Here is a 25585-nt window from a genome sequence, read left to right as displayed (position 1 = left end):
TCGAGAGCAGTCCAAGAGCTGATCAGCATGTTGAAGGCAGGTAGTTTTATGATCTGCACTGCAAAATAAAGCACCGTGATGTTCACCTCCTATCTCAAAAGCTTCTCACTACCACCGAGAGATGAGGTGATGAGAATGTAAGAGATTGTGAGCTGCTGCTTAAACACCGATGAACATGAGCCACCAGTGGCCCAGGTGGCCAAAAAGTCCGATGCCACCTTGGCTGAACCAGAAAGAGCGTGGCCAGCAGGAGCTTAGGATGCTTAGGGAGGTGATGAGGTCTCCATCCTTGGAGATGCTTGACAAAATGGGGAGATGAGGCGCTCAGGGATCTGGTTTAGTAGCAGACAGGTGTGGTTGGACTCCATCTAAAGGTCCAACCAAACAATTCTATGAATCTACGATCTTGCACGGCTTCCTGGTGCCTTCCTACCGCGCAGAAATTCACTCAATAAGTAAGTTTGAGGCCTCCTCTTCTGGGCAAAAAATGTATGGATTCACAATTGAGTGACAGGATGAGGGGAAACGGCTTTGAAATCAAAGGGGGAAGATTGACATGAGACATTAGGAAGAACCTCGTCACGATGCGGGTCTTGAAGCCCTGACTTAGGTTGCCCAGAGCAGTGGTGGCTGCCCCATCCCTGGAGGTGTTGAAGGCCACGTTGGATGGGGCTTGGAGCCCCTGATCCAGTGGGAGGTGTCCCTGCCCATGGCAGGAGCTGGAGCTGGATCATCTCTGAGGTCTCTTCCAACTCAAACCACCTCATGATTCCATGAAAACGCTGATGTTGTCTCTACCAACACCTCGAGCAAGTGGAAAATTGTCCCAGACTGACAAGGTAACCAAGTGGTACTAAAGAACATTTTTCAGCGTGGCCAGCAGTGCGACTTTGATGTTTAATCAATGAAAATGCCCAGTAGAAACTTTTTTGTTTTGAAAAATTCATGTTACTCTGCCAGGTTAGGATTCATCAACCCAGATTGACTTAAAATTTAGGTCAATCCTGACTTGACCTCCAATTCTCACTTAAATTTCCAGTTTTTACTTAAAGTTTACAGGTTTACATAGATTGTTTTACTAGAAATGTATCAAAAATGGGATGTACTTCACGAAAAATCCACTTTTGAGGAGGAGAACATCATCTCACCCCTTCCTAGGTGCACAATAAAAGCTTTAGACCGAACACGTGTCTCCCGACCACCTGGAAGCACCGAGAGTGGATGAAGAAGAACGCAAGATGCTGTTGGGTTAACCCCGATACTCACAGGAAGCTTTGTGAAGGCAGGATTGGTGACGTGTTTTCCGAAGGCATCTTCCTGGAATTGCAGCAGCTGCACCACCAGCCCAGCCAGCGTCTTGTTGGTCGGAGCATCTGCTTGAACGTACTGGAAGAGAAAACACACACGTGCTCGCTTGGGAGAGGAGTAACAAAGCAGGAAGAGTCGGTTATTGACCCACCAGAGAGCTGGAGGTTCTACAGCACAGATGTGAGGATCGCTGGGAAGAGGGAATCATAGGGTAGAATCATGGAATCACAGAATCACCAGGTTGGGAAGGACCCACCAGATCATGGAGTCCAACCACTCCCATCAATCACTGACCCATGGGAAAGGAGCCCAGCTCCCTCCTCTCCACAACCTCCTCTCAGGGAGTTGCAGAGAGCAATGAGGTCTCCCCTCAGCCTCCTCTTCTCCAGGCTGAACCCCCCCAGCTCTCTCAGCCGCTCCTCCTAACCCTTGTTCTCCAGCCTTTGTAAGACCAGAACTTCACTTGGTCGTGTAGAGTATGGAGGACGACAGCCACCAGAAGGTCACTGATCTGAGGAGCACTAGGAACCACAAGGCCCTTGCTCTTCCCTCAAATCAGACTCCTCTAAAGCTCCTTAAAAGAACACCTGGAGCCCTCAGAGGTTTAAAGACTTGGCACGAAGCAGCAGTAGAACCTCACACAGCTTCCCCAAGCACGAACTACTCAACAAAAGCCACCATGAAGACGCTGACTTTTCCATGACAGTTCTACAGCATCCAAGCACCTGGAGATGGAGGTTCCTGCAGGACTTGTTGAGGGAGTCGAGCCTAACTCTGCCCCTCTCCTGTTTATCCCCATTTTCCCTCATCCTATCCCCACAAGCCTTTGGGAACAGCCCCTCCCCAGCTTTCTTGGAGCCCCTTCAGGTTCTGGAAGGTCGCTAGAAGGTCTCCTGGGAGCCTTCTCTTCTCCAGGCTGAACAAGCCCAACTCTCTCAGCCTGGCCTCCTATGGGAGGTTCTCCAGAAGACATTTCTTTACTGACAAGAGTGATGAAGTGGTGGAGTCTCCATCCCTGGAGAGGTTCAAAAAACATGTAGATGTGGCACTTGGGGACGCGGTTTAGGAGACACAGCAGGGTTGGGGTGACGGTTGGACTGGACGAGCCAAGAGGTCTCTTCCAACCTTAATAAGTCTACGACTCTAATACAAGCAATTGGTTGCTTAACATCAGAGGAACCACCAAAACACCACGGACTATTTGAGATCTCTGAGCATGAACCCAGTTAAGAGGGAATTGTCCAGGTTACTGCCCAACTCCAAGTTTCTAACTTACATTGGACACCCTCAAAACACCAGAGCAAAGCAACCCAAGCGCTGCGAAAGCCACTCAGAACCTCCAAGCCTTGAAAACCACAGCTCCAACCTGTTCCCAACCCACAGGGAAGACAGGATCGGACACCTTCAACGCAGCCCGAGGCCGGGGAAGCCGTGGGCGACCTCCTACGATTCTCACGGCAGAGAAACGACGCAAGTGGGGGCGTCTCCATCCCTGGAGGGGTTCAAAAACCACGTAGAGGTGGTGCTTCAGGAGATTGTTTAGTAGGAATGGTGGGGTTGGGCTGATGGTTGGACTGGACAAGCTTAGAGGTCTTTTCCAACCTTAACATCTCTATGAAAATTCACTTCCACGTGTCATTCACACCAAAGGGGGCAGCAGGAGAAAGCTTGGAATGAACAGTGTTTTCTGTCATTGAGTTTGGTGTCATTAACAGCCCCTCTGGTGTCCACTCCACCTCTACAAGGACCCTTATCAAGGTACCAGAACCTCCCCAAGACACGTTCCTGATGGACACGGCCCCCTGTACCTCCTGGGAAGGGCCTGTCTCACAGAGTCCTAGAAATCCTAGGATGGAGAAGACCTTTGAGATCATCAAGTCCAATCGTACCTGTCCACTACTAAATCATACCCCTCAGCACTTCATCTTTCCATCTTCTAACACCTCCAGGGATGGAGATTCCACCACCTCCCTAAACAGCCTCTGCCAGGCCCTGAGAAACCTTCTCATGAAGGAACATACCCCAGCATTCAATCTAAACCTCCTCTGGTGGAACTCAAGGCCAGTTCCTCTCATCCCATCCCTTGTTCCTCAGGAGAAGAGCCCAGCTCCCTCCTCTCCATAACCTCCTCTCCAGGAGCTGCGGAGAGCAATGAGGTCTCCCCTCAGCCTCCTCTTCTCCAGGCTAACCAGCCCCAGATCCCTCAGCTGCTCCTCACAACCCTTGTTCTCCAGCCCCTTCCCCAGCTCCGTTCCCTTCTCCAGACGTTCTCCAGCCCCTCAAGGTCTTTCTTGGAGTGAGGGACCCAAAACTAACCCCAGGATTTGACTCACCAGCTCCGAGTCCAGGGGGACAATCCCTTCCCTGCTTCTGCTGGCCACGCCGGCTCTGCTCCAAGCCAAGATGCCCTTGGCCTTCTTGGCCCCCTGGGCCCCTGCTGGCTCCTGTTCAACCAACCCCCCCAGGTCCTTCTCCTCCAGGCACTTTCCAGCCAGACTTCCCCAAGCCTGGAGCTGCTCAGGGTTGTTGTGTCCCAAGCGCAGGACCTGGCACTGAGCCTGGTGGAACCTCATCCCGTTGGTCTCATCCCGTGGATCCAGCCTGTCCAGGTCCCTCTGCAGAACCTCCTAACCCTCAAGCAGATCAACTCTCCTGCCCAAAGTCCCTCCCAGGACTCCAGAAATTACCAAGGACAATCACAACAAAGGAAAAACGAAAGATATCGGTTTATGTTACAATTTCCTTCTCCTGCTGAGAAGTTCACCTCAGGTGATTTCAGGTCTCTTGTGAGACCTCACCTGGAGCCCCGCGTGCAGCTCCGGAGGCCTCAGCACAGGAAGGACACGGATCTCTCGGAGCGAGTCCAGAAGAGGCCACAGAGATGATGCGAGGGCTGGAGAACCTCCTGCAGGAGGACAAGGCTGAGGGTTGGGGTTGTTCAGCCTGGAGAGAAGGCTCAGGGAGACCTCAGAGCAGCTTCCCAAAGGGAAAGGGGCTCCAAGAAAGCTGGGGGGGAGCTCTGGATTAGCGACAGGACAAGGGAAACGGTTTGAAGCTGAAAGAGGGAAGACTTAGAGGAGATCTTAGGAGGAAACGTTCTCCTGGGAGGGCGGGGAGGCCCTGGAACAGGTTGCCCAGAGCAGGGGTGGCTGCCCCATCCCTGGAGGTGTTGAAGGCCACGTTGGATGGGGCTTGGAGCCCCTGATCCAGTGGGAGGTGTCCCTGCCCATGGCAAGGGGTGGAACTGGAAGGGCTTTGAGGTCCCTTCCAACTCAAACCATTCCACAATACTGTGACTCCAAGGCTTAGACAACAAAACAAACTATCAAACCATCACACAGCAACACGGCTTGAAGAGAAAAGGAAGAAACAGAGAAGAGGGCGAGCCAGGTGGGTTTGGAACAGGACAACACGCGGCGAGCAACAACACAACCAAAACCCAACGGTGCCATCAGTCCGAGAAACACACATGGACCTTCCAGACTGCCCAGAGTCGGTGAAACGAGGTTCTGCACACCACAAAGGCCTTTTCCTCCCCCTTTTTTAACACCCCGACATTTCAGGGGTGCGGCTGAGGCGAAACCTGAAGAAACTTGACTAAACCCTGGCAAGAGGAGCCGGGACTTGCCCGCACAGGATCCGTACGGCTGCGGCTCATCCCGGTGGGGCCGGCTGGGAAGAAGCTGGCTCCAAACAGGACCTAGATCCACAGCAGCCCCCACCCCGGGATGGGCTGCCCCCTCCTCGGGTCACCCTGCTTTCCACCTCCTGGTTCCCCACCTCCCCTCCTTCTCCGTGGGTCAAGGTCCCACTTCGCTGGGTCGCTCTGGTTTCTCCACAGCCTGGTTCACTCTGGTTTCCCCACGGATTGATTCCCCCCATCCCAGGTCACTCCAGTTTCTCCCCAACCTGGTTCTCCTCAACCAGGGTTGCTCCGGTTTCCCCTCAACCTGGCTCCCCCCAACCCTGGTTGCTCTGGTTTCCCCCAACCCAGGTCACTCCAGTTTCCCCCCATCCCCAGGTCAGGCTCCCCCCAACCAGAGTCACTCTGGTTTCCCCCGATTCCCACATCAGGCTCCCCCCAACACACGTCGCTCCACTTTCCACTCTCCCTGGGTCACGCTCCCTCTAACTCAAGTCGCTCTGGTTTCCCCTCCAGCCCCAAACCAGAACGCTCCGGTTTCACCCCAGCACAAATCACTCCGGTTCCCCCCAGCCAGATCACGCTCCCCTCAACCTGACTCCTCCTGGTTTCCCCACAACCCAGGTCACTCCACTTTCCCTTTGCTTCGGTTCCCCTCTCCTTGGGTTGCTCCACCTTCTCCTGGCTCCAGTTCCCCTCTCCTTGGGTCGCTCTGCTTTCCCCTTGCTCCGCTTCCCAACTCCTCGGGTTGCTCCGCTTTCCCCTCCCTCCAGTTCCCCTCTCCCTGAGTCATTCCACTTTTCCCTCACTCTGTTTCTACCCTCCTTGGGTGGCTCCGCTTTCCCCTCACTCCAGTTCCCCCCTCCTTGGGTCACTCCGGTTTCTCCTCGCACTGATTCCGCTCTCCTTGGGTCACTCCGCTTTCCCCTAGCTCCACATTCCCCTCACTCCGTTTCCAACTCTCTTGGGTCACTCCCTCTTCCCTTCGCTCCAGTTCCCCCCTCCTTGGGTCACTCCACCCTCCTTTCACTCCAGTTCCCCTTCACTCTGCTTCCCCCTCCCTGGGTCTCTCCTTTCACTCCAGTTTCCCCTCACTCCACTTCTTCTCTCCTTGGGTCACTCTGGTTTCCCTTTGCTTCACTTTCCCCTCACTCTGTTTCTCCTCTCCTTGGGTCGCTCCATTTTCCCTTCACTCCGCTTTCCCCTCACTCCATTTCCACCCTCCTTGGGCCGCTCTGGTTTCCCTACACTCCAGTTTCCCCTCACTCCATTTCTCCTCTCCTTGGCTCCCTCCACTTTCCCTTCACTTTCTCCTCACTCCGTTTCCACCCTCCTTGGGTCACTCCAGTTTCCCTTCACTCCAGTTTCCCCTCACACCATTTCCACTCTCCTTGGGTCGCTCCACTCTTCTTTCACTCCGTTTTCCCCTCTTTTTCTCCTCTCCTTGGGTCACTCTGGTTTCCCTTTGCTTCACTTTCCCCTCACTCCATTTCTCCTCTCCTTGGCTCACTCCACTTCCCCTCACTCCGTTTCCACCCTCCTTGGGTCGCTCCATTCTCCTTTCACTCCACTTTCCCCTCACTCCGTTTCTCCTCTCCTTGGGTCACTCCGGTTTCCCTTCGCTTCACTTTCCCCTCACTCTGTTTCCACCCTCCTTGGGTTACTCCACTTTCCCTTCACACCACTTTCCCCTGCTTAGGTCTCTCCCTTCATTCCAGTTTCCCTTCACTCTGTTTCTCCTCTCCTTGGCTCGCTCCATTTTCCCTTTGCTCCACTTTCCCCTCACTCTGCTTCTCCTCTCCTTGGGTCACTCCACTTTCCCTTCACTCTGGTTTCCCCCTCCTTGGGTCTCTCCTTTCACTCCACTTTCCCCTCACTCCGTTTCTCCTCTCCTTGGGTTACTCCACTTTCCCCTCACTCCATTTCTCTTCTCCTTGGCTCGCTCCATTTTCCCTTCACTCCACTTTCCCCTCACTCTGCTTCTCCTCTCCTTGGGTTACTCCGCTTTCCCTTCACTCCGGTTCCCTCTCCTTGGGTCTCTCTTTTCACTCCGTTTTCCCCTCACTCCATTTCCACTCTCCTTGGGTCGCTTCATTCTCCTTTCACTCCAGTTTCCCCTCACTCCGTTTCTCCTCTCCTTGGGTCACTCCAGTTTCCTTTCGCCTCGCTTTTCCCTCACTCTGTTTCCACCCTCCTTGGGTTACTCCGCTTTCCCTTCACTCCGGTTTCCCCCTCCTTGGCTCTCTCCTTTCACTCCAGTTTCCCCTCATTCCACTTCTCTTCTCCTTGGCTCGCTCCACTTTCCCCTCACACCATTTCCACTCTCCTTGGGTCGCTCCACTCTCCTTTCACTCCGTTTTCCCCTCTTTTTCTCCTCTCCTTGGGTCACTCCGGTTTCCCTTCACTCCACTTTCCCCTCACTCCGTTTCCCCCCTCCTTGAACCACTCTGGTTTTCTTTCACTCCACTTTCCCCTCACTCCCTTTCCCCTCTCCTCGGCTCGCTCCTCTTTCCCCTCGCTCCCCCTCAGCTCGCTCCTCTTTCCCCTCTCGCCGTCCCCCCCCCACCCCCCGGCGCTCCCGGAGCCTTTTGTCCCGCGGGTGCCGCCGCTCCGCACCTTCTTGTAGTGCTTCCCCAGCCACACCCGCACCGAGTCCAGCTGGGACACGGTCTCGGGGCTCTCCCAGAACTTGCCGCTGGGGCCGCCGTCCTTCCTGCGGGCCGCGCCGCCGCCCCCCGCCGCCCCCGCCGCGCCGGCCCCTCCGCCCGCCGCCAGCGCCGCCGCCATTGTCGCCCTCGCCCAGCGCCGCGCGCCGCGCATGCGCCACCAGCCACGCCCCCACAGCACCCTCCGGGGGGGGCCATTCCCTCCCACGGCGGCGGCGGCGGCTCCGTTCACCCACGGGGCCACCGGGAGCGGCGACGACCCGACCCCCCCCCCCTCCCCCACCGGCTTCCCCCTTCCCGCTCCGGTGCTGCCGCGCTCAGCTCCCCCCCCCCCCCCGCCGCTGGGACCGCCACGCGCGCTCTGCGCATGCGCGAGCGCCCCCTGCCGCGCGCGCCGAGCGCCCGCGCGCTCTGCGCATGCGCAGAGGCAACACTCAGGTATCGCGCCTAGCCCCGCCGTGAGGGCCTGCGCATGCGCCTCCGCGCGCTCTGCGCATGCGCGAAACCACCGCTCAGTTACGGCTCCTAATCCCGCCCTGAGGTGTGCGCATGCGCTCAAACGGCCCCCGCTGAGGCTGCGCGCCGAACCGCCGCAAGCTCTGCGCATGCGCAAAGGCGCCGCTCGGTTATCGCGCCTAGCCCCGCCATGAGGGCCTGCGCATGCGCCTCCACGCGCTCTGCGCATGCGCGAAAGGCAACGCGCGGGGGCCGTGAATTCCCGCCTGAGATCTGCGCATGCGCACGCGCCCCCCGCACCGCCCCGGCTTGCTCAGCGCATGCGCAAAGGCAACGCTCAGGTACTCCCAATCCTTCCCTGAGGTCTGCGCATGCGCGAGTGATTCCATGCGCCTGCCGAGCCTCCGCGCGCCCTGAGAAGTGGGGGAGAAGTGGGGGGTGGGGGGGGGGGGGGTCGCGGGAAGGCGCATGCGCGAAGGAGACGCTCGAGCGGCCCCCGCGGCGAGCTCCGCGCAGGCGCGAAGGCGCGGGTCACGTGCTCCGGGTGCCGCGCGGCGACCTGCGCATGCGCCTCCGCGACCGGAAGCGCCTTCGCGCGCTCTGCGCATGCGCGAAGGCGCCGCGCGGTCACGGCGAGTCCCGCCCTGAGATCTGCGCGTGCGCAGTCGCCGCGGCCTGAGCTGCTGCGGGGCCTGCGGAGGGGAGCAGCGCGGGGCCTCGTGAACCGCTGAGGGCCCCGCGGGGCCTGCGGACAGCGGCCCCCGGGCTGGTTAGGCCGGCAAGGAATCACAGGATCGCCGGCTCATTAAAGACCCACCGGATCATGGAGTCCAACCATCCCCATCAATCACTGACCCGTGTCCCTCAGCACCTCGGCCACCCGGCCCTTAAACCCCTCCAGGGAAGGGGACTCAACCCCCTCCCTGTTCCAGGGACCAATGACCCTTTCCGGGAAAGATTTCATCCTGCTGTCCAGCCTGACCCTCCCCTGGTGGAGCTTGAGGCCGTTCCCTCTTGTCCTGTCCCCTGTCCCTTGGGAGAAGAGCCCAGCTCCCTCCTCTCCACAACCTCCTCTCCAGGAGTTGCAGAGAGCAATGAGGTCTCCCCTCAGCCTCCTCTTCTCCAGGCTGAACCCCCCCAGCTCTCTCAGCTGCTCCTCCTAACCCTTGTTCTCCAGCCCCTCCCCAGCTCTGTTGCTCTTCTCTGGAAGAAAATATGAGACAATCATTTAATTCATTTAATGAGAGTTGGGTTGTGATGAATTCAGGAAATGAAAATGAAATCTAAAAGGTAACAAGGCTTCATGCCTTGTGCTTAGTGAAATCTAAAGAGTTACCAGTCTGGAAACTGAACAAAATTAACAAGTTTCACTCTCAAAAAAAACCCATAATTTTTTTTTTCTTTATGTGTTTTCCTGATATATTTGGAATTCCGGAAAAGAGACACATCAACTGGCTGTGCCCCTATTGCTTTAAGGATGGGTAAGGGGGACAACTTTTCCCTAAAGCAGCCGTGCACCTTGGATGGTGCTGACCCCTCGGCACCTCTGCTGATAACACCAGAAAGAGAGGACGTCATCCAGAGGGACCTGGCCAGGCTGGAGAAGTGGGGCTGGGAGACCCTCAGGAGGTTCAACCAGGCCAAGGGAAGGTCCAACCCCTGGGTCGGGGCAACCCCCGGGTTCAATCCAGGCTGGGGGAGGATGGGCTGGAGAGCAGCCCTGAGGAGAAGGACTCGGGGGGCTGGAGGGGAGAAGCTCCATGTGAGCTCAACGTGAACCCCCCGTGTCCTGGGCTGCATCCAGAGCAGCGTGGGCAGCAGGGAGGGAGGGGATTGTCCCCTCTGCTCCTCTCGGGGAGACCTCAGCTGGAGGGTTGGGGTCAGCTCTGGAATCCTCAGCAGGAGAAGGAGATGGAGCTGTTGGAACGGGGCCAGAGGAGGCTCCAAGGATGATGCGAGGGCTGGAGAACCTCCCGTACGAGGACAGGCTGAGAGAGTTGGGATGTTCAGGAGAAGAGAAGGCTCCCAGGAGACCTTAGAGAGACCTTCTAGAACCTGAAGGGGCTCCAAGAAAGCTGTGGAGGGGCTGTTCCCAAAGGCTTGTGGGGATGGGACGAGGGGCAATGGGGACAAACTGGAGAGGGGCAGAGTTGACTGGACAGGAGGAGGAATTTCTTCACCATGAGGGTGGGGAGGAGCTGGAACAGGAGAAGCTGTGGCTGCCCCATCCCTGGAGGTGTTGAAGGCCACGTCTCAAGGAACCTGCTCCAGTGGGAGGTGTCCCTGCAGTGTCCCCATGGCAGGGGGTTGGAACTGGATGATCTTGAAGGTCCCTTCCAACCCAAAGTATTCTGTGATCCTATGAACTGAATAAGCTCTGAAGAAGTGGAGAAGCTTTGAGGTCCCTTCCAGCCCGAAGCATTCTCGGAGTCTATGTCATTTAGGGCCGAGCATCAGGCTCAGGGTCTGCCCTGCCAGCCAGCCGGTTGTTGAGGGCGGAATCCCCCCCAGCTCCCGGTCCTGCTGCCCACATTCCCGCTTGTTCCCAGCTCCGGGAACCGGGAACCGGCTCCTTCTATGGGGCTACAGGCGGCGGCCGTTGCCATGGCGACCAGCCCCGCCCCCTCCCCACGCTCTCCTGTGGTTGGACGGGGCGGCTTCACATCCGGGGCCCGCGCGGCGGCGGCGGTGCCGGAAGCGGCCGCGGGGGCTGCTGGGAGTTGTAGTCCGCGCCGCGCGGCCCGGCGCCCGGGAGTTGGAGCGAGGAGGTGGGTGTCGCGGAGCGGGGCCGGCGCCGCTCGCCTCGCTCGGGGGAGGCCCGAGCCACGGCTCGGGGCCTCCGGGGAGACGGGGCTGAGCGGGAGGAGGGGGGCGAGGCCGGGGGAGCCCCCGGGCCGGGCGGCGCGGAGCCCCCGGGGGCGGCGGCCGAGCAGGGAGAGCGGTGCCCGCACCGGAGAGGAGGGAGATCCGGGCCCAGGGCCGCCCCGGCCCGCGGGGAGAGCCCGGAGGGGCCTGGGAGGGAGAAACCGGGAGCCTCGGCCCGCGGGGATGCTCGCTACCGGGCAGAGAAGCGGCCCCGGGATGCTCGGAGTCCCGGGAGGGACCCGGCCCCGGGATGCTCGGTACCGGGGAGGGACCCGCGGTGCTCGGTACCGGCGAGGGAACAGGCCCCGGCATGCTCAGAGCCCAGAGAGAACCGGGAGCCGGCCCCAGGATGCTCGGAGCCCCGGGAGGGAGCCGGGATGCTCGGAGCCCCGGGAGGGAGCCGGGATGCTCGGAGCCCCGAGAGGGAGCCGGGATGCTCGGAGCCCGGGAGGGACCCGGCCCCGGGATGCTCGGTACCGGGGAGGGAACCGGCCCCGGCATGCTCAGAGCCCAGAGAGAACCGGGAGCCGGCCCCAGGATGCTCGGAGCCCCGGGAGGGAGCCGGGATGCTCGGAGCCCCGGGAGGGAGCCGGGATGCTCGGAGCCCCGGGAGGGAGCCGGGATGCTCGGAGCCCGGGAGGGACCCGGCCTGGGGATGCTCGGTACCGGCGAGGGAACAGGCCCCGGCATGCTCAGAGCCCGGAGAGAACTGGGAACCGGCCCCAGGATGCTCGGAGCCCCGGGAGGGACCCGGGAGCCGGGATGCTCGGAGCCCCGGGAGGGACCGGGACCCGGGATGCTCGGAGCCTCTCGGTGCCCGGGGGAGGCGCCCGTCCGGCCGCAGGGCTGTTCTCCTTCAACCCGTTCCCGGTTTGGTGCCGTTTCTGCCTTCCCGAACCTCGCTCTCTTGGCCCCAGGGGCTCCGGGATCCTCCCGTGGCCACCGGGACCCCAGCTCGGGGCTGTCTGGTCAGTCCCCAGCGCTTGGTGCCGCGAGGGGTGGGTTTCCCAAAGCCTCCAACCCCCCGTCCTCTCTCCAGCACGTTAGTGGCCATCGATGATCTGGTGGGTCTTTTCCAACCTGGTGATTCTGTGATTCTACTCATTAAAACAGCTGAAGCACTCGGGGCATGAAAGGCCACCCAGAAAGAGCTTCAGAAGGACGTGTCCATGGGATCAGTCAAGATCCACGGCTCCTGGGAAGGGCAACGCTCCCTCAACACAAGATCATAGACTCACAGAATCACCAGGTTGGAAGAGACCCACCAGATCACGGAGTCCAACCATCCCCATCAATCACTGACCCGTGTCCCTCAGCACCTCGGCCACCCGGCCCTTAAACCCCTCCAGGGAAGGGGACTCAACCCCCTCCCTGGGCAGCCTCGGACAGGGACCAAGCACCCTTTCCAGGAAAGATTCCATCCTGCTGTCCAGGCTGACCCTCCCCTGGTGGAGCTTGAGGCCATTCCCTCTCGTCCTGTCCCCTGTCCCTTGTGTTCCCCTCATCTTTAGGTACTTCCTTCTTTGGGATCTGGTTTCTCACACGTACTTGTAGCTATTTTCGAGTGGAGCAAGGAAACTCAACAAAGACCTAATTTCCAGGCCTTGGAGATTTTATCTGATGGTTTCGGGGGCCACATCTTCTGGTTTTGAACTTTACCTTGGCAGGAGGGGCATTAAGTCCATCTCTAACATACTTTAGTGTCTCTTTTGCCATCTGGGACTCCCATATTTTACCAACTGGGAGGCATCTGGTGCTCTGGAGTCCGATGACATCGTTGTGTGTGGCTGATTCTCCTTCAGAACCTACCGTTGCCTTGTCCTACGAGTCCTGTGTCACCGTATTCCACTTCTGCGTCAATCCAGTGTTCCCACTTCTCTTTTCATAGAATCATTAGCTTGGAAAAGACCTCTGAGATCGAGCCCAACCGTACCTGTCCACTCCTAAATCACGCCCCCAAGCGCTTCATCTCCCCATCTTTTAAATACCTCCAAGGATGGGGTCTCCGCCACCTCCCCGGGCAGCTCTTCCAGTGCTTGAGAACCTGTTTGGTGATGACATCTTCCCTAATGTCCCATCTGAACCTCTTCTTTCCTGCCATGAGAGCCCATCGTGGTGTGCTTTGAGTCCTCCAGTGTGTCCTCGATGATGTCTCCTTCGTTTCCATAATGGTGAAGCAGCTGCCATAGCTGGACACCTTTTTTTTTTTTTGGTATCAGGTTCTTCAGCCACAAAATCCTTCAACAAGGTTTCTGGCTGAGCTAAAACTGGTTCCCAGGGTCCTCTGTGTTGAGGTCTACTGGATCTGATCTGCCGCAGGGGCTCATCTCTTGACGCCCTTTACCTTAAACCTAAATTTATCTGTCCAAGGCTTCTTTCTCTGATTTGGCCATGAGGGACCTGGAGGGGTTCAGCCTGAAGGAGAGGAGGCTGAGGGGAGACCTCATTGCTCTCTGCAACTCCCTGAGAGGAGGTTGTGGAGAGGAGGGAGCTGGGCTCTTCTCCCAAGGGACAGGGGACAGGACGAGAGGGAATGGCCTCGAGCTCCACCAGGCTGGACATCAGGAAGAACTTCTTCACGGAAAGGGTGATTGGTCCCTGTTGGAGGCTGCCCACGGAGGGGGTTGAGTCCCCTTCCCTGGAGGGGTTGAAGGGCCGGGTGGCCGAGGTGCTGAGGGACACGGGTCAGTGATTGATGGGGATGGTTGGACTTGGTGGTCGAAGAGGTCTTTCCAACCTAGTGATTCTATGATTCCCTGTATCCTCTCGAACATGTTTGGTCTGCCTGCCAGCAAACAGCTCTTCTGTTTTTATCACGCTCAAAAATTCAGGAGAAAGATGCAGCTGACATCTCTGTGATTTACAAATACATTGGAGGCAACCAGGAGTGTGACAGGGAATGTTGCAATGACTTTGATTTGTTGATGGACTTTATTTAGGTGTCAGAGCGATATTGTGCTGATGTAATTTATCAGAGTTGGGCTTGTTCAGCCTGGAGAAGAGAAGGCTCCGAGGAGACCTTAGAGCAGCTTCCTGAACCTGAAGGGGCTCCAGGAGAGCTGGGGAGGGGCTGTTCCCAAAGGCTTGTGGGGATGGGACGAGGGGCAATGGGGACAAACTGGAGAGGGGCAGAGTTAGACTGGACAGGAGGAGGAATTTCTTCCCCGTGAGGGTGGGGAGGAGCTGGAAGAGGAGAAGCTGTGGCTGCCCCATCCCTGGAGGTGTTGAAGGCCACGTTGGATGGAGCTTGGAGTTGGAACTGGGTGATCTTTGAGGTCCCTTCCAACCCAGCCTATTCCGTGACTCTATAAATACCCGTGTTGGGTGGTTGGTGCCCGGGTCGGGGTGGTTTCTGCGTTCAGGGGGCTCCAGGCTGGACGTGGTCTGTCTTCGCCCTCCCCGTTTTCATTCCTCCCCAGACTTCTCTCCTCCTTCTCTTCTCTCCTTCAGCCTCAGGAATCTTGCTCAACTGCCACAAAACTCTTCTTTAACTTGGTTCAGCACCACAAGTTCATTATTCCAGGGATGTTTTCCTCTGCCAGTCTTGCTGAGTACTACAGCATGTACGTTTTATTTCCATTTTTAAACAAGTCAAATCCTTGTGTTTTCATTTATTTACTCGTTGAGAAGACAAAGTGGAGGCTCGTCAGCGCCAGCAGCCGCGGTTTTCCGAGGCAACTTGCTGAACGAGGTCTCGTGTCCTCAGTTCCGTCCTCAAAACAAACTTATTTGCCCAAGTGAATTTTGTCTTTAGTGAAACTGAAAGCAGAAGTGAATAATTAAGAAGCATAATAATCATAGGATGTTAATTGCGTGCGCTGCAGTAACGAGTAATGTGAATAGTTAATGTTAGCGTTGGGTCTGTGAGCCTGTCAGATCCAAGTTTGTTTGAAACACCTTGTTACCCTCTTATCCCCAGTGCCTCAAGTGTGTTTAGTGTTTGGTACAACCTATAAAGCCCCCCAGACACAACTGATTTGGGTTTTTTTCTTATTTGAAGGAAAAATATTTTAATAACAAGTTATTCGAGCAAAGAATTCTATCAAAACTACCATTTATTCCTTCTCTTGTTTTGCTTTATGAAGGGTAATTGTGGCAAAGCTCTGCCTCCCTTTGGTGTTTGGACTTAAAAACCATAGAATTATAGAATTGTGGAATGGGTTGGGTCAGAAGGGACCTCAAAACCCATCCAGTTCCACCCCTGGGATGGGCAGGGACACCTCCCACTGGATCAGGGGCTCCAAGCTCCATCCAACGTGGCCTTCAACACCTCCAGGGATGGGGCAGCCACATGATCTCTAGTCAACCTGTTCCAGGGCCTCCCCACCCTCCCAGGAGAACATTTCTTCCTGAGATCTCATCTCCGTCTCCCCTCTTTCAGCTTCAAACCCTTCCCCTCATCCGATCCCAGATCCAGAGCCCTTCCCCAGCTTTCTTGGAGCCCCTTTCAATCCTGGAAGCTGCTCTAAGGTCTCCCTGGAGCCTTCTCTTCTCCAGGCTGAACAACCCCAAACTAATCTTAATGCAGAGCCAGAGCACTTCCAGAAGATCCAAACCACTGATGGAGGAGGTGGCTCCTCCTCTGGGTGCAGCGCAGCCGGGCGTGAGGGGACAGCAGGGAGCAGAGAGTCAGGTGGAACTAGTAGAAGGTGACACCGAGGTGGGATTTTCTGAGGCAGCTCAGCTTTGCTGGGTGCTAAAAACCAGCTGGTTTGAGAGATGTGGGACACGTCATCTCGATAGGATGAGAGGAAATAGCCTCAAGTTGCACCAGTGGAGGTTTCGACTGGATTTTAGGAACCGTTTCTCGATGGAAAGAGCTGCCCAGGGCAGAGGTGGAGTCTCCATCCCTTGGAGGGGTTCAAAAAGTGTGTGGCTGCGGCAGCTGGGAACGTGGTTTAATAATGGGGTTGGGCTGATGGTTGGACTTTGTGAGGTCTGAGGTCTTTTCCAACCTCAGCGATTTCACTCTATCCCCAAGGCCGGACTAATTCTGTTTCTTTTTGCTACTCTGCTTCCTCAGGAACCCACCCATTTCGCTGTGATGGAGATGTTCTCGCTGAATTCCCTCAAAGGTAAGGACCTGACGCCATCCTCGGTTTATTCCTATATTTCCTTTGGTCTGAGATCTAATACCATAGCAGATTGATGAAGATAATTAATTAACTTGCAAGGAACAGCACTGCCCCTCTCAGAGCTGGCTGAATAAGAGGTTTATTCCACGAGCATCCCTGCCAGAGTCCTTCTCGCTGCTGGAAGGACCCGAAGGGAAGCTGAGGTGCCCACACCTGCTCTCGAAGTAGCTTTGTGATACGGGATGGAGGTTTCCGTGTTGGAAACGCTCCTTTCTGCAGGGACCCAGCGTGCAAAACTCACGTGTGACACCTTAGTTTGGTTTTGAGCGTAAGCTTGGCTACAGCAACGCAGTATTTCAGGGAAACGATGGGATTTGGAAGGAGGGAGAAGACCTGTTGGGTTATTGGATAGATGGCAATGCAGGCTTGTTTGCTCTTTACCATAAAGCAAAGGGTTTTTTCACTCTTTAGTTTTACCCTGCGTCCTTTTTTCCCATCAGTAAGTGCTTTCTCCTGAGCGTTTGTGTACTTGGAGTATCTCTCAGCTGTCATCATGTCCTTTTTGCCTGTCATTGCTTTGCAAACCCCTTTCTTTCCATCATGCCTTTTCTTAAGAAATTCCAGTGATCATAGAATCATAGAATGGGTTGGGTTGGAAGGGACCTTAATGTTCATCCAGTTCCAACCCCTGCGATGGGCAGGGACACCTCCCACTAGATCAAGCTGCCCAGCTTCCTTGGAGCCCCTTCAGGGTCTGGAAGGTCCCTCTAAGGTCTCCTTGGAGCATTCTCTCCTGAACATCCCAACTCTCTCAGCCTGTCCTCGTACGGGAGGTTCTCCAGCCCTCGCATCATCCTTGGAGCCTCCTCTGGCCCCGTTCCAACAGCTCCATCTCCTTCTCCTGCTGAGGATTCCAGAGCTGGCCCCAACCCTCCAGCTGAGGTCTCCCCGAGAGGAGCAGAGGGGACAATCCCCTCCCTCCCTGCTGCCCACGCTGCTCTGGCTGCAGCCCAGGACACGGGGGGTTTCATGTTGAGCTCACATGGAGCTTCTCCCCCCCAGCCCCCCGAGTCCTTCTCCTCAGGGCTGCTCTCCAGCCCATCACCCCCAGCCTGGATTGAACCCGGGGGTTGCCCCGACCCAGGGGTAGGACCTTCCCTTGGCCTGGTTGAGGGTCTCCCAGCCCACTGCTCCAGCCTGGCCAGGTCCCTCTGGATGACATCTCATCCTTCCCCTGTGGCAGCTGCCCCACTCAGCTTGGTGTCAAGCTGTTTGGTTTGTGTTTTCCTCTCTTTTTATTTTCTGACCACTGTTTTTGGGATTTAAATAAGATGCTTAGAATGGAATCAAACATTTCAGCTGTGGCTGGTGTGGTAATTCCCTGCCTGCTGTCTTGGGCAGTCTTATTTCTGCTTTAGCACTCGGGGAACACAACAGTTTTCCAGCCACACTCGCAACGTTTCCGCACCAGTGAGTCACCAGCCCTGTGGCTGCTGGGTTTAAAACGACAATTCCTAGCGTGCTTTATGAGCACAAGGTGTTTATTACGATTTCAGTCTGGAATAAACCCCCCTCTCATCTGGGAACCAGCCTGACCCGGGTTGGAATCTGAGGGAGAGGGAAAGAACTTCTCGTGTGAGAGCGAGTGGATTGTCCTGGCCAGGCTGGGTCTGGGATTCCAGGTGCTGGAACATTGCACACCAGGGAAAAATCGAATCTTTAATATCAGGTGGCTCATTAATGACTTTATTATGATAATTATTATTAATGATACAACCCAGGACTGTATCCTAGGCTGCATCCAAAGAACGTGGGCAGCAGCGAGGGAGGGGATTGTCCCCTCTGCTCCTCTCGGGGAGACCTCAGCTGGAGGGTTGTGGCCAGCTCTGGAATCCTCAGCAGGAGGAGGAGATGGAGCTGTTGGAACGGGGCCAGAGGAGGCTCCAAGGATGATGTGAGGGCTGGAGAACCTCCCGTACGAGGACAGGCTGAGAGAGTTGGGATGTTCAGGAGAAGAGAAGGCTCCGAGGAGACCTTCTGGAGACCTGACGCTCTGGCTTGCAGCCTCTTCCCTCAGATCCCTCCATCCCACTGGCTCTGGCTCTCCAAGATTTTCCCCAGCTTTCTACTTTATTTCTTTGTTTCCTTTTGTTTGTTTTGCTTTCCATCACTGTGCTTTCCAGCCTTGCTTTTCATCTCCTTAGGGCTCTTGTTCCCTGTTGTGATCCTTCTCTGATGCTCACGACTCAAAACCGGCTCCGTAACTGATTATTGGTTTTCCCTTCACTTCTGGACAACTTATTATCCTGTCTGGGTCTTGAGAAGATGCAGATACACCCGCGGCTCCATCGTGTGGAGCAGTTTTGCAGTAGATGCAGCTTCCCATAAGGATTTATTAATATTTACCTGTTATTTCCAGTCCTTAGTGAAGTTTTTGTCTCCAAACTGCCTCACATTTATTTCCGAACGTAACCGTTAGTGCAGCCTGCTCTGAAAAGCTTCTATTGCTTCACCCTTTTGGGCCTTGTCGAAGGTTTTGTGACTTAAAACTAAACCAATCCACTCCAAACCAACCAAAACCTCTGCTTTTCATCATCTCAAACAACCATTCACGTGAGTTTTCGGTTTACGTGCGAAAATGGTCACTCGGTGAGGATGTTTGTGACGTAAAAACATTTAAAGAAGCCCCTGGATGGGGCTGTGGCCGGGGTGATACACATTGTAGGGATTAATTGCTTAGAAAAATCATCCTGGATTTAAAAAAATGATAATAAATACTCCTGCAGTGTTTGAATTTCCACAGCGTGGAGAAGTTTCTGCTCCAGACATGAAACCGTTTGCGCGGAATCATTTGTTGCAGAGGAACGGGCTCGATGTGGGAGCTCCGTGCAGGCCGGGAGGGCCTTTCTTGCTACGGTTTTAGTGTTAATCTCGGATGCTGGAGAGCCCTGGAGTTTATTTTCAGTGGTGGCAGCGCTGGAACAAGGATTCCTTGGTGTGTGTTGGGGGGCAGAGCCCAGGACAGGGACCCCACCACGGCTGGGGGTGCAGGGCAGGGCCCCAACCCTCCTATGAGAAGGGTCGGAGAGAGCGCAGTGCTCTACAAGGTTACTTTGAGTGACCTTCCAGACCCTGAAGGGGCTCCAGGAAAGCTGGGGAGGGGCTGTTCCCCAAGGCTTGTGGGGATGGGACGAGGGGCAATGGGGACAAACTGGAGAGGGGCAGAGTTAGACTGGACAGGAGGAGGAATTTCTTCACCAGGAGAGCGATGAGGCCCTGGAAGAGGAGAAGAGGTACCTGCCCCATCCCTGGAGGTGTTGAAGGCCACGTTGGATGGAGCTTGGAGACCCTGATCCAGTGGGAGGTGTCCCTGCCCATGGCAGGGGGGTTGGAACGGGATGATCTTCAAGGTCCCTTCCCACCCAAACGATTCCATGATTCTGTAAGTGTGAGGATTGCCAGGAACGTGAGCAGGAGCAACACTGAGAGCAGCCAAGTGCTGTTGGACGCCGTGTAGAAATTGCTTGTGGGTTTTTCCTCTTAATTGGAGAAGGTTGGTGATGGTTCTGGCACAAAGCCGTGCCTGGAGGGCCGGCCAGGAGCCGTGCGTCCGCACCAGGATGAATCAGGGACTCATAGGACAGTTTGGGTTGGAAGGGACCTTCAAGATCATCCAGTTCCAGCCCTGCCATGGGCAGGGACACCTCCCACTGGATCAGGGGCTCCGAGCCCCATCCAACGTGGCCTTCAACACCTCCAGGGATGGAGCAGCCACCTCTTGTCCTCTTTGAGGGTCTCCTCATCCTCATGGTGAAGAAATTCCTCCTCCTGTCCAGTCTAACTCTGCCCCTCTCCAGTTTGTCCCCAATGCCCCTCGTCCCATCCCCACAAGCCTTTGGGAACAGCCCCTCCCCAGCTTTCTTGGAGCCCCTTCAGGTTCTGGAAGGTCTCCAGAAGGTCTGCTTGGAGCCTTCTCTTCTCCAGGCTCAACAACCCAAACCCCCAGTCCCATCCCTGGAGGTGTCCAAGCCCAGCTTGGCTGGGGCTTGGAGCACCTTGCTCCACTGGGACGTGTCCCTGCCCGTGGCCGGGGGTTGGAACTGGCTGCGCTTTGAGATCTCTTCCAAGCTTTTCCATCACTCCCCATCCCCATGGCGGGGGGGCAGCTCCCTTCCCGCGCTTCACTCCTCCCGCCGCAGGGGGCGCTGTGACCCCGCTCCCTCCCGTTCGCTCCTCCCGCCGCAGGGGGCGCTGTGACCCCGCTCCCTCCCGTTCGCTCCTCCCGCCGCAGGGGGCGCTGTGACCCCGCTCCCTCCCCCTGTCCCGCTCCTCCCTCCCCCCGGGGCCGCTCTGTCCCCCCGCGCTCGCTCCTCGCTCCCCCCGCCATGGCCGCGCTGGGGCTGCTGCTGCAGGCGGCCGCTCCGCTCCGGCTCTGCCGCCGCTCCCGGGGGCTCTGCAGCCGCCTCCCCGTCCCGGAGGGCTCCGAGGAGCCCCGGCAGGAGGAGGAGGAGGAGGAGGAGGGCGAGGGAGCAGCGGCGGGGCGAGGTGAGCGAGAGGCGAGCTCGGGGCGGGTGTCACGGTCCGTTCCTGAGCGGCCGCGTGATGGTTCCTTTCATTTTCTGTGATCTGGATGGAGGCCTCGAGGGCCCCCTGAGCAAGTCTGGGGGTGACACTGAGCTGGGCGGGAGCTGGATCTGCTGGAGGGTCGGGAGGCTCCAAAGGGACCTGAACAGGCTGGATCCATGGGCTGAGACCAACGGGCTGAGGTTCCACCAGGAACTTGGGGCACAAGAACCCTGGGCAGCTCCAGCCTAGGAGAAGGCTGGCTGGAAAGGGCCTGGAGGAGAAGGACCTGGGGGGGTTGGTTGAACAGGAGCCAGCAGGAGCCCAGGGGGCCAAGAAGGCCAAGGGCATCTTGGCTTGGAGCAGAGCCGGCGTGGCCAGCAGGGCCAGGGAGGTTCTTCTCCCTCTGGCCTCGGCCCTGGGGAGGCCGCTCCTCGAATCCTGGGGTCAGTTCTGGGCCCTCCCCACCAGAAGGATGTTGAGGCTCTGGAGCGAGTCCAGAGAAGAGCAATGAAGCTGGTGAAGGGGCTGGAGAAGAAGGGTTAGGAGGAGCGGCTGAGAGAGCTGGGGGGGTTCAGCCTGGAGAAGAGGAGGCTGAGGGGAGACCTCATTGCTTTCTGCAACTCCCTGAGAGGAGGTTGTGGAGAGGAGGGAGCTGGGCTCTTCTCCCAAGGGCCAGGGGACAGGACGAGAGGGAATGGCCTCAAGCTCCACCAGGGGAGGGTCAGGCTGGATATCAGGAAAAAATCTTTCCTGGAAAGGGTGATTGGTCCCTGTCGGAGGCTGCCCAGGGAGGGGGTTGAGTCCCCTTCCCTGGAGGGGTTTAAGGGCCGGGTGGCCGAGGTGCTGAGGGACACGGGTCAGTGATTGATGGGGATGGTTGGACTCCATGATCCGGTGGGTCTTTTCCAACCTGGTGATTCTGTGATTCTATGGTTTATGATTTCAGCGTGCAGGGGGAAAAAGGCAATAATTCAACAAGTCAGGGGAGTTAAACTTCAGTATAAACCAGTGCTTTATTAATTGTGCTCATAAAGCGACTTAGGGTAGAAAAAGAGACAGAGAACAAGGCAAGAGGTGGAGCAGAGAGGGAAGGAAAAGGGGTTTGTCGCTACCACCACAGGTCCACACATGTCCAGCATCTCTGGGAGTTCCAGTCCAGAAGGCGTTCCACTGCTTCTGTCTTCAACAGAGGTGATCATAGAATCACCAGGTTGGGAAAGACCCACGGGATCGTTGAGTCCAACCCTTCCCATCAATCACTGACCCATGTCCCTCAGCACCTTGGCCACCTGGCCCTTAAACCCCTCCAGGGAAGGGGACTCAATCCTCTCCAAGATATTTTTGAGATAAGGAGGTTGGTACAGGTAGTTAGGTACAAAGCATCCGTTCCTTACCAGGTTTTTTGGCCGTTTCCCTGAGGGCTGCAGCTGTGCTCAGCACCTGAGAGAAAATGTTGAGGCAGAAATCGATCTTTTGACGGACTCTTACACCAGGGGAAACTTGCCTTGTGCTGCTCGAGGCCAGGGAGGAAAGAACAGCGGCACCTCCCAAGCTCGGGGAGAATCCGAGCACCAGGGGATGGGGTGAGAAGGGACCTTAGAGATCATCCAGCTCTGCCCCAGGGAATAGTCAAGGTGGGAAAGGATCTCAGAGATCATCCAGCTCTGCTCTGTCACCTCAGAAAGCTCTGTGCAGCGTGACCTTAACAGTCCTGACTAACTGATTATTACTTGTTCCCTCATCCAAAGGCTCCAGGGTTGAGGAGACAAGACAATAAACATTGGAGTCTGTTCTCAGGGGGAGGAGGATTAATCAATTCACATTGACAACAGCTGATGCTGCCTGAAGTTGTCCAGTAAGGGAATCCTAGAATAGTTTGGGTTGAAGGGACCTTCAAGATCATCCAGTTCCAACCCTCCTGCCATGGGCAGGGACACCTCCCCCTGGATCAGGGGCTCCAAGCTCCATCCAACCTGGCCTTGAACCTCTCCAGGGATGGGGCAGCCACCCCTGCTCTGGGCAACGGAGCTGGGGAGGGGCTGGAGAACAAGGGTTAGGAGGAGCGGCTGAGAGAGCTGGGGGGGTTCAGCCTGGAGAAGAGGAGGCTGAGGGGAGACCTCATTGCTCTCTGCAACTCCCTGAGAGGAGGTTGTGGAGAGGAGGGAGCTGGGCTCTTCTCCCAGGGGACAGGGGACAGGACGAGAGGGAACGGCCTCAAGCTCCACCAGGGGAGGCTCAGGATGGACAGCAGGAAAAAATCTTTCCTGGAAAGGGTGCTTGGTCCCTGTCCGAGGCTGCCCAGGGAGGGGGTTGAGTCCCCTTCCCTGGAGGGGTTTAAGGGCCGGGTGGCCGAGGTGCTGAGGGACACGGGTCAGTGATTGATGGGGATGGTTGGACTCCATGATCCTGTGGGTCTTTTCCAACCTGGTGACTCTGTGATTCTATAAAGACGAGGAGGAGGAGAGGGAGGAGAAAGAGGAGGAAAGAGAGGAGGAGGAGGAGGAGGAGGAGGAGGAGGAGGAGGAGGAGGAGGAGGAGGAGGAGAGAGAGAGAGAGGCGAAGAGAGAGGAGGAGGAGGAGGAGGAGAGAAGAAGAGAGAGGAGGAACAGGAGAGAAGAAGAGAGGAGGAACAGGAGAGAAGAAGAGAGGAGGAATAGGAGAGAGGCGAAGAGAGGAGGAGGAGAGAAGAGGACGAGGAGGAGAGAGAGGAGGAGAAGGAGAGAGAGACAAAGAGAGGAGGAGGAGAGAAGAGGACGAGGAGGAGAGAGAGGGAGAGGAGGAGAGAGGCGAAGAGAGAGGAGGAGAAGGAGAGAGAGATGAAGAGAGAGGAGGAGAGAAGAAGAGAGGGGGAGGAGAGAGAGACGAAGAGAGAGGAGGAGGAGAGAAGAAGAGAGGGGAGGAGGAGGAGAGAAGAAGAGAGGGGAGGAGGGGGAGAGAAGAAGAGAGAGGGGAGGAGAGAGAGACGAAGAGAGAGGAGGAGGAGGAGAGAAGAAGAGAGGGGAGGAGGAGGGGAGGAGAGAAGAAGAGAGGGGAGGAGGAGGAGAGAAGAAGAGAGGGGGAGGAGAGAGAGACGAAGAGAGAGGAGGAGGAGGAGGAGAGAAGAGGAGGAGGAGAGAGAGGAGCTAGAGAGGAGAAAGGAGCAAGAGGCGGAGCAGGAGGAGGCGGAGCGGCGGCGGGGCGGGCGGAGCGCAGGCGGCCTGGCTGCCGGGCTGCCCCCCGGCCTCTCCGCCCCCCGGCCTCTCCGTCGGCGGCGCCGCCGCAGGCCCCGCCGGGCGTGCCGGGGCCGCCGAGCCCCGAGCGGGCCGGCTCGCGGGGCGCCGCGATGCGGGGCAAGGGCGAGGAGCCGGCCAGCTGCGGCCGCGAAGGCACCGAGGGCTGCGCCGCCGCCGCCGCAGGTACCGGGCGGGGCGGGGAGCGGGCCGCGCTTTGTGTGCGGGGAGAGCCGCTTCCCCGCCGATCCCGAACCCCGGGAGGCGGCTCCGAGCCCCGAGAACCGGCCCGGCCCGTCCCGGAGCGAGCTGCGGCCGCGGGGCCGGGGAGAGAGCGGCCGACGGGGCCGCGAGGGCCGAGACGGGGCCGCGAGGGCCTGGGCTGGGAAGGGCTGAGGGCTGGAGGCTAAAAGCTGCTCCCCACGGGCCTGAGCTGGGCGGCTTGTGTCGCGTGTGGTGTGTGTTGGCTTGGAGCGGAGCCAGCAGGGCCTCGAGGGGCTTCTCCCTCGGGCCTCGGCCCTGGGGAGGCCGCTCCTCGAGTCCTGGGGTCAGTGCTGGGCCCTCCCCACCAGGAGGATGTTGAGGCTCTGGAGCGAGTGCAGAGAAGGGAACGGAGCTGGGGAGGGGCTGGAGAACAAGCCTGAAGGCCCTGGGGTTGTTCCACCTGGAGAAGAGGAGGCTGAGGGGAGACCTCATTGCTCTCTGCAACTCCCTGAGAGGAGGTTGTGGAGAGGAGGGAGCTGGGCTCTTCTCCCAAGGGACAGGGGGCAGGACGAGAGGGAATGGCCTCAAGCTCCACCAGGGGAGGGTCAGGCTGGATATTAGGAAAAAATCTTTCCTGGAAAGGGTGATTGGTCCCTGTCGGAGGCTGCCCAGGGAGGGGGTTGAGTCCCCTTCCCTGGAGGGGTTTAAGGGCCGGGTGGCCGAGGTGCTGAGGGACACGGGTCAGTGATTGATGGGGATGGTTGGACTCCATGATCCGATGGGTCTTTTCTAACCTGGTGATTCTATGATGGGAACAGCCTGGCCAGAGCCCTGCTGCCAGGGCTGAGAGGGCCGAGCTGGAGCGGACGACGGGCAGTGAGGAGCAGAGCTTCGGCCCTGGGGCTGGTGCAAAGGGCCTGGCCTTCTGCACAGTCCTGAGTGGAGTGGGACCTGCCCGGCCATCGCCGTGCTCTGAGTTCTGTTAGGTCAGAGCTCGGTTTGTTGCTTTATCCCTGTTTCTTGTACAAAGGGCTTCAGTCTGGCCTTCTTCACATAGTCCTGAGTGGGATGGAAACTGCTGGGCCATCACCATGTTGTGAGTTCTGTTAGGTGAGAGCTTGGTTTGTTGCTCCATCCCTGTTTCTTGTACAACAGGCTTTGATCTCACCTTCTTCACATATACCTGAGCGGGATGGAAGCTGCTGGGCCTCACCGTGCTCTGAGTTCTGTTAGGTCAGAGCTCGGTTTGTTGCTTTATCCCTCTTTTGTGTACAAAGGGCTTCGAGCTCGCCTTCTTCACAGTCCTGAGCAGAGTGTGACCTGCTCAGCCATCACCGTGCTGCAAGTTCTCTTAGGTCAGAGCTAGAGCTGGTTACAGGCAACCTAGAGCATCGCTTCAATGTGGCCTTCATCACATAGTCCTGAGCAGGATGGAAACTGCTGGGCCGTCACCGTGCTGTGAGTTCTGTTGGGTCAGAGCTTGATTTGTTGCTTTATCCCTGTTTCTTGTACAAAGGGCTTTGGTCTGGCCTTCTTCACATAGTCCTGAGCAGAGTGAAACCTGTGCAGCCTTCACTGTGCTGCAAGTTCTGT

General features: G+C 57.3%; 2 protein-coding genes across 3 annotated transcripts in view; one reads left to right on the top strand and one right to left on the bottom strand.

The window, feature by feature from the left end:
- Positions 1-7745, bottom strand: part of SMARCC1 (SWI/SNF related BAF chromatin remodeling complex subunit C1) — a 63698-nt gene extending 55953 nt beyond the window's left edge. For both annotated transcript variants that reach the window (XM_069859145.1, XM_069859146.1), the window contains exons 1-2: positions 7568-7745; positions 1267-1386 (exon numbers count right to left, since the gene is read on the bottom strand). In XM_069859145.1, coding sequence (XP_069715246.1) covers positions 1267-1386; positions 7568-7738 — 291 coding nt within the window. In that variant the 5' untranslated portion in view covers positions 7739-7745. The remainder of the gene's footprint in view (positions 1-1266; positions 1387-7567) is intronic.
- An 8222-nt stretch (positions 7746-15967) lies between these two features.
- Positions 15968-25585, top strand: part of DHX30 (DExH-box helicase 30) — a 36759-nt gene continuing 27141 nt past the window's right edge. Inside the window, exon 1 of the mRNA XM_069859140.1 lies at positions 15968-16013. Coding sequence (XP_069715241.1) covers positions 15983-16013 — 31 coding nt within the window. The 5' untranslated portion in view covers positions 15968-15982. The remainder of the gene's footprint in view (positions 16014-25585) is intronic.

The sequence above is a fragment of the Phaenicophaeus curvirostris genome, chromosome 6 (assembly GCF_032191515.1).
Source record: "Phaenicophaeus curvirostris isolate KB17595 chromosome 6, BPBGC_Pcur_1.0, whole genome shotgun sequence".
In the NCBI taxonomy this organism is placed as follows: Eukaryota; Metazoa; Chordata; class Aves; order Cuculiformes; family Cuculidae; genus Phaenicophaeus; species Phaenicophaeus curvirostris.
Note: the sequence above shows the minus strand (reverse complement) of the source record. Positions and strands in the feature narration are given on the sequence as shown.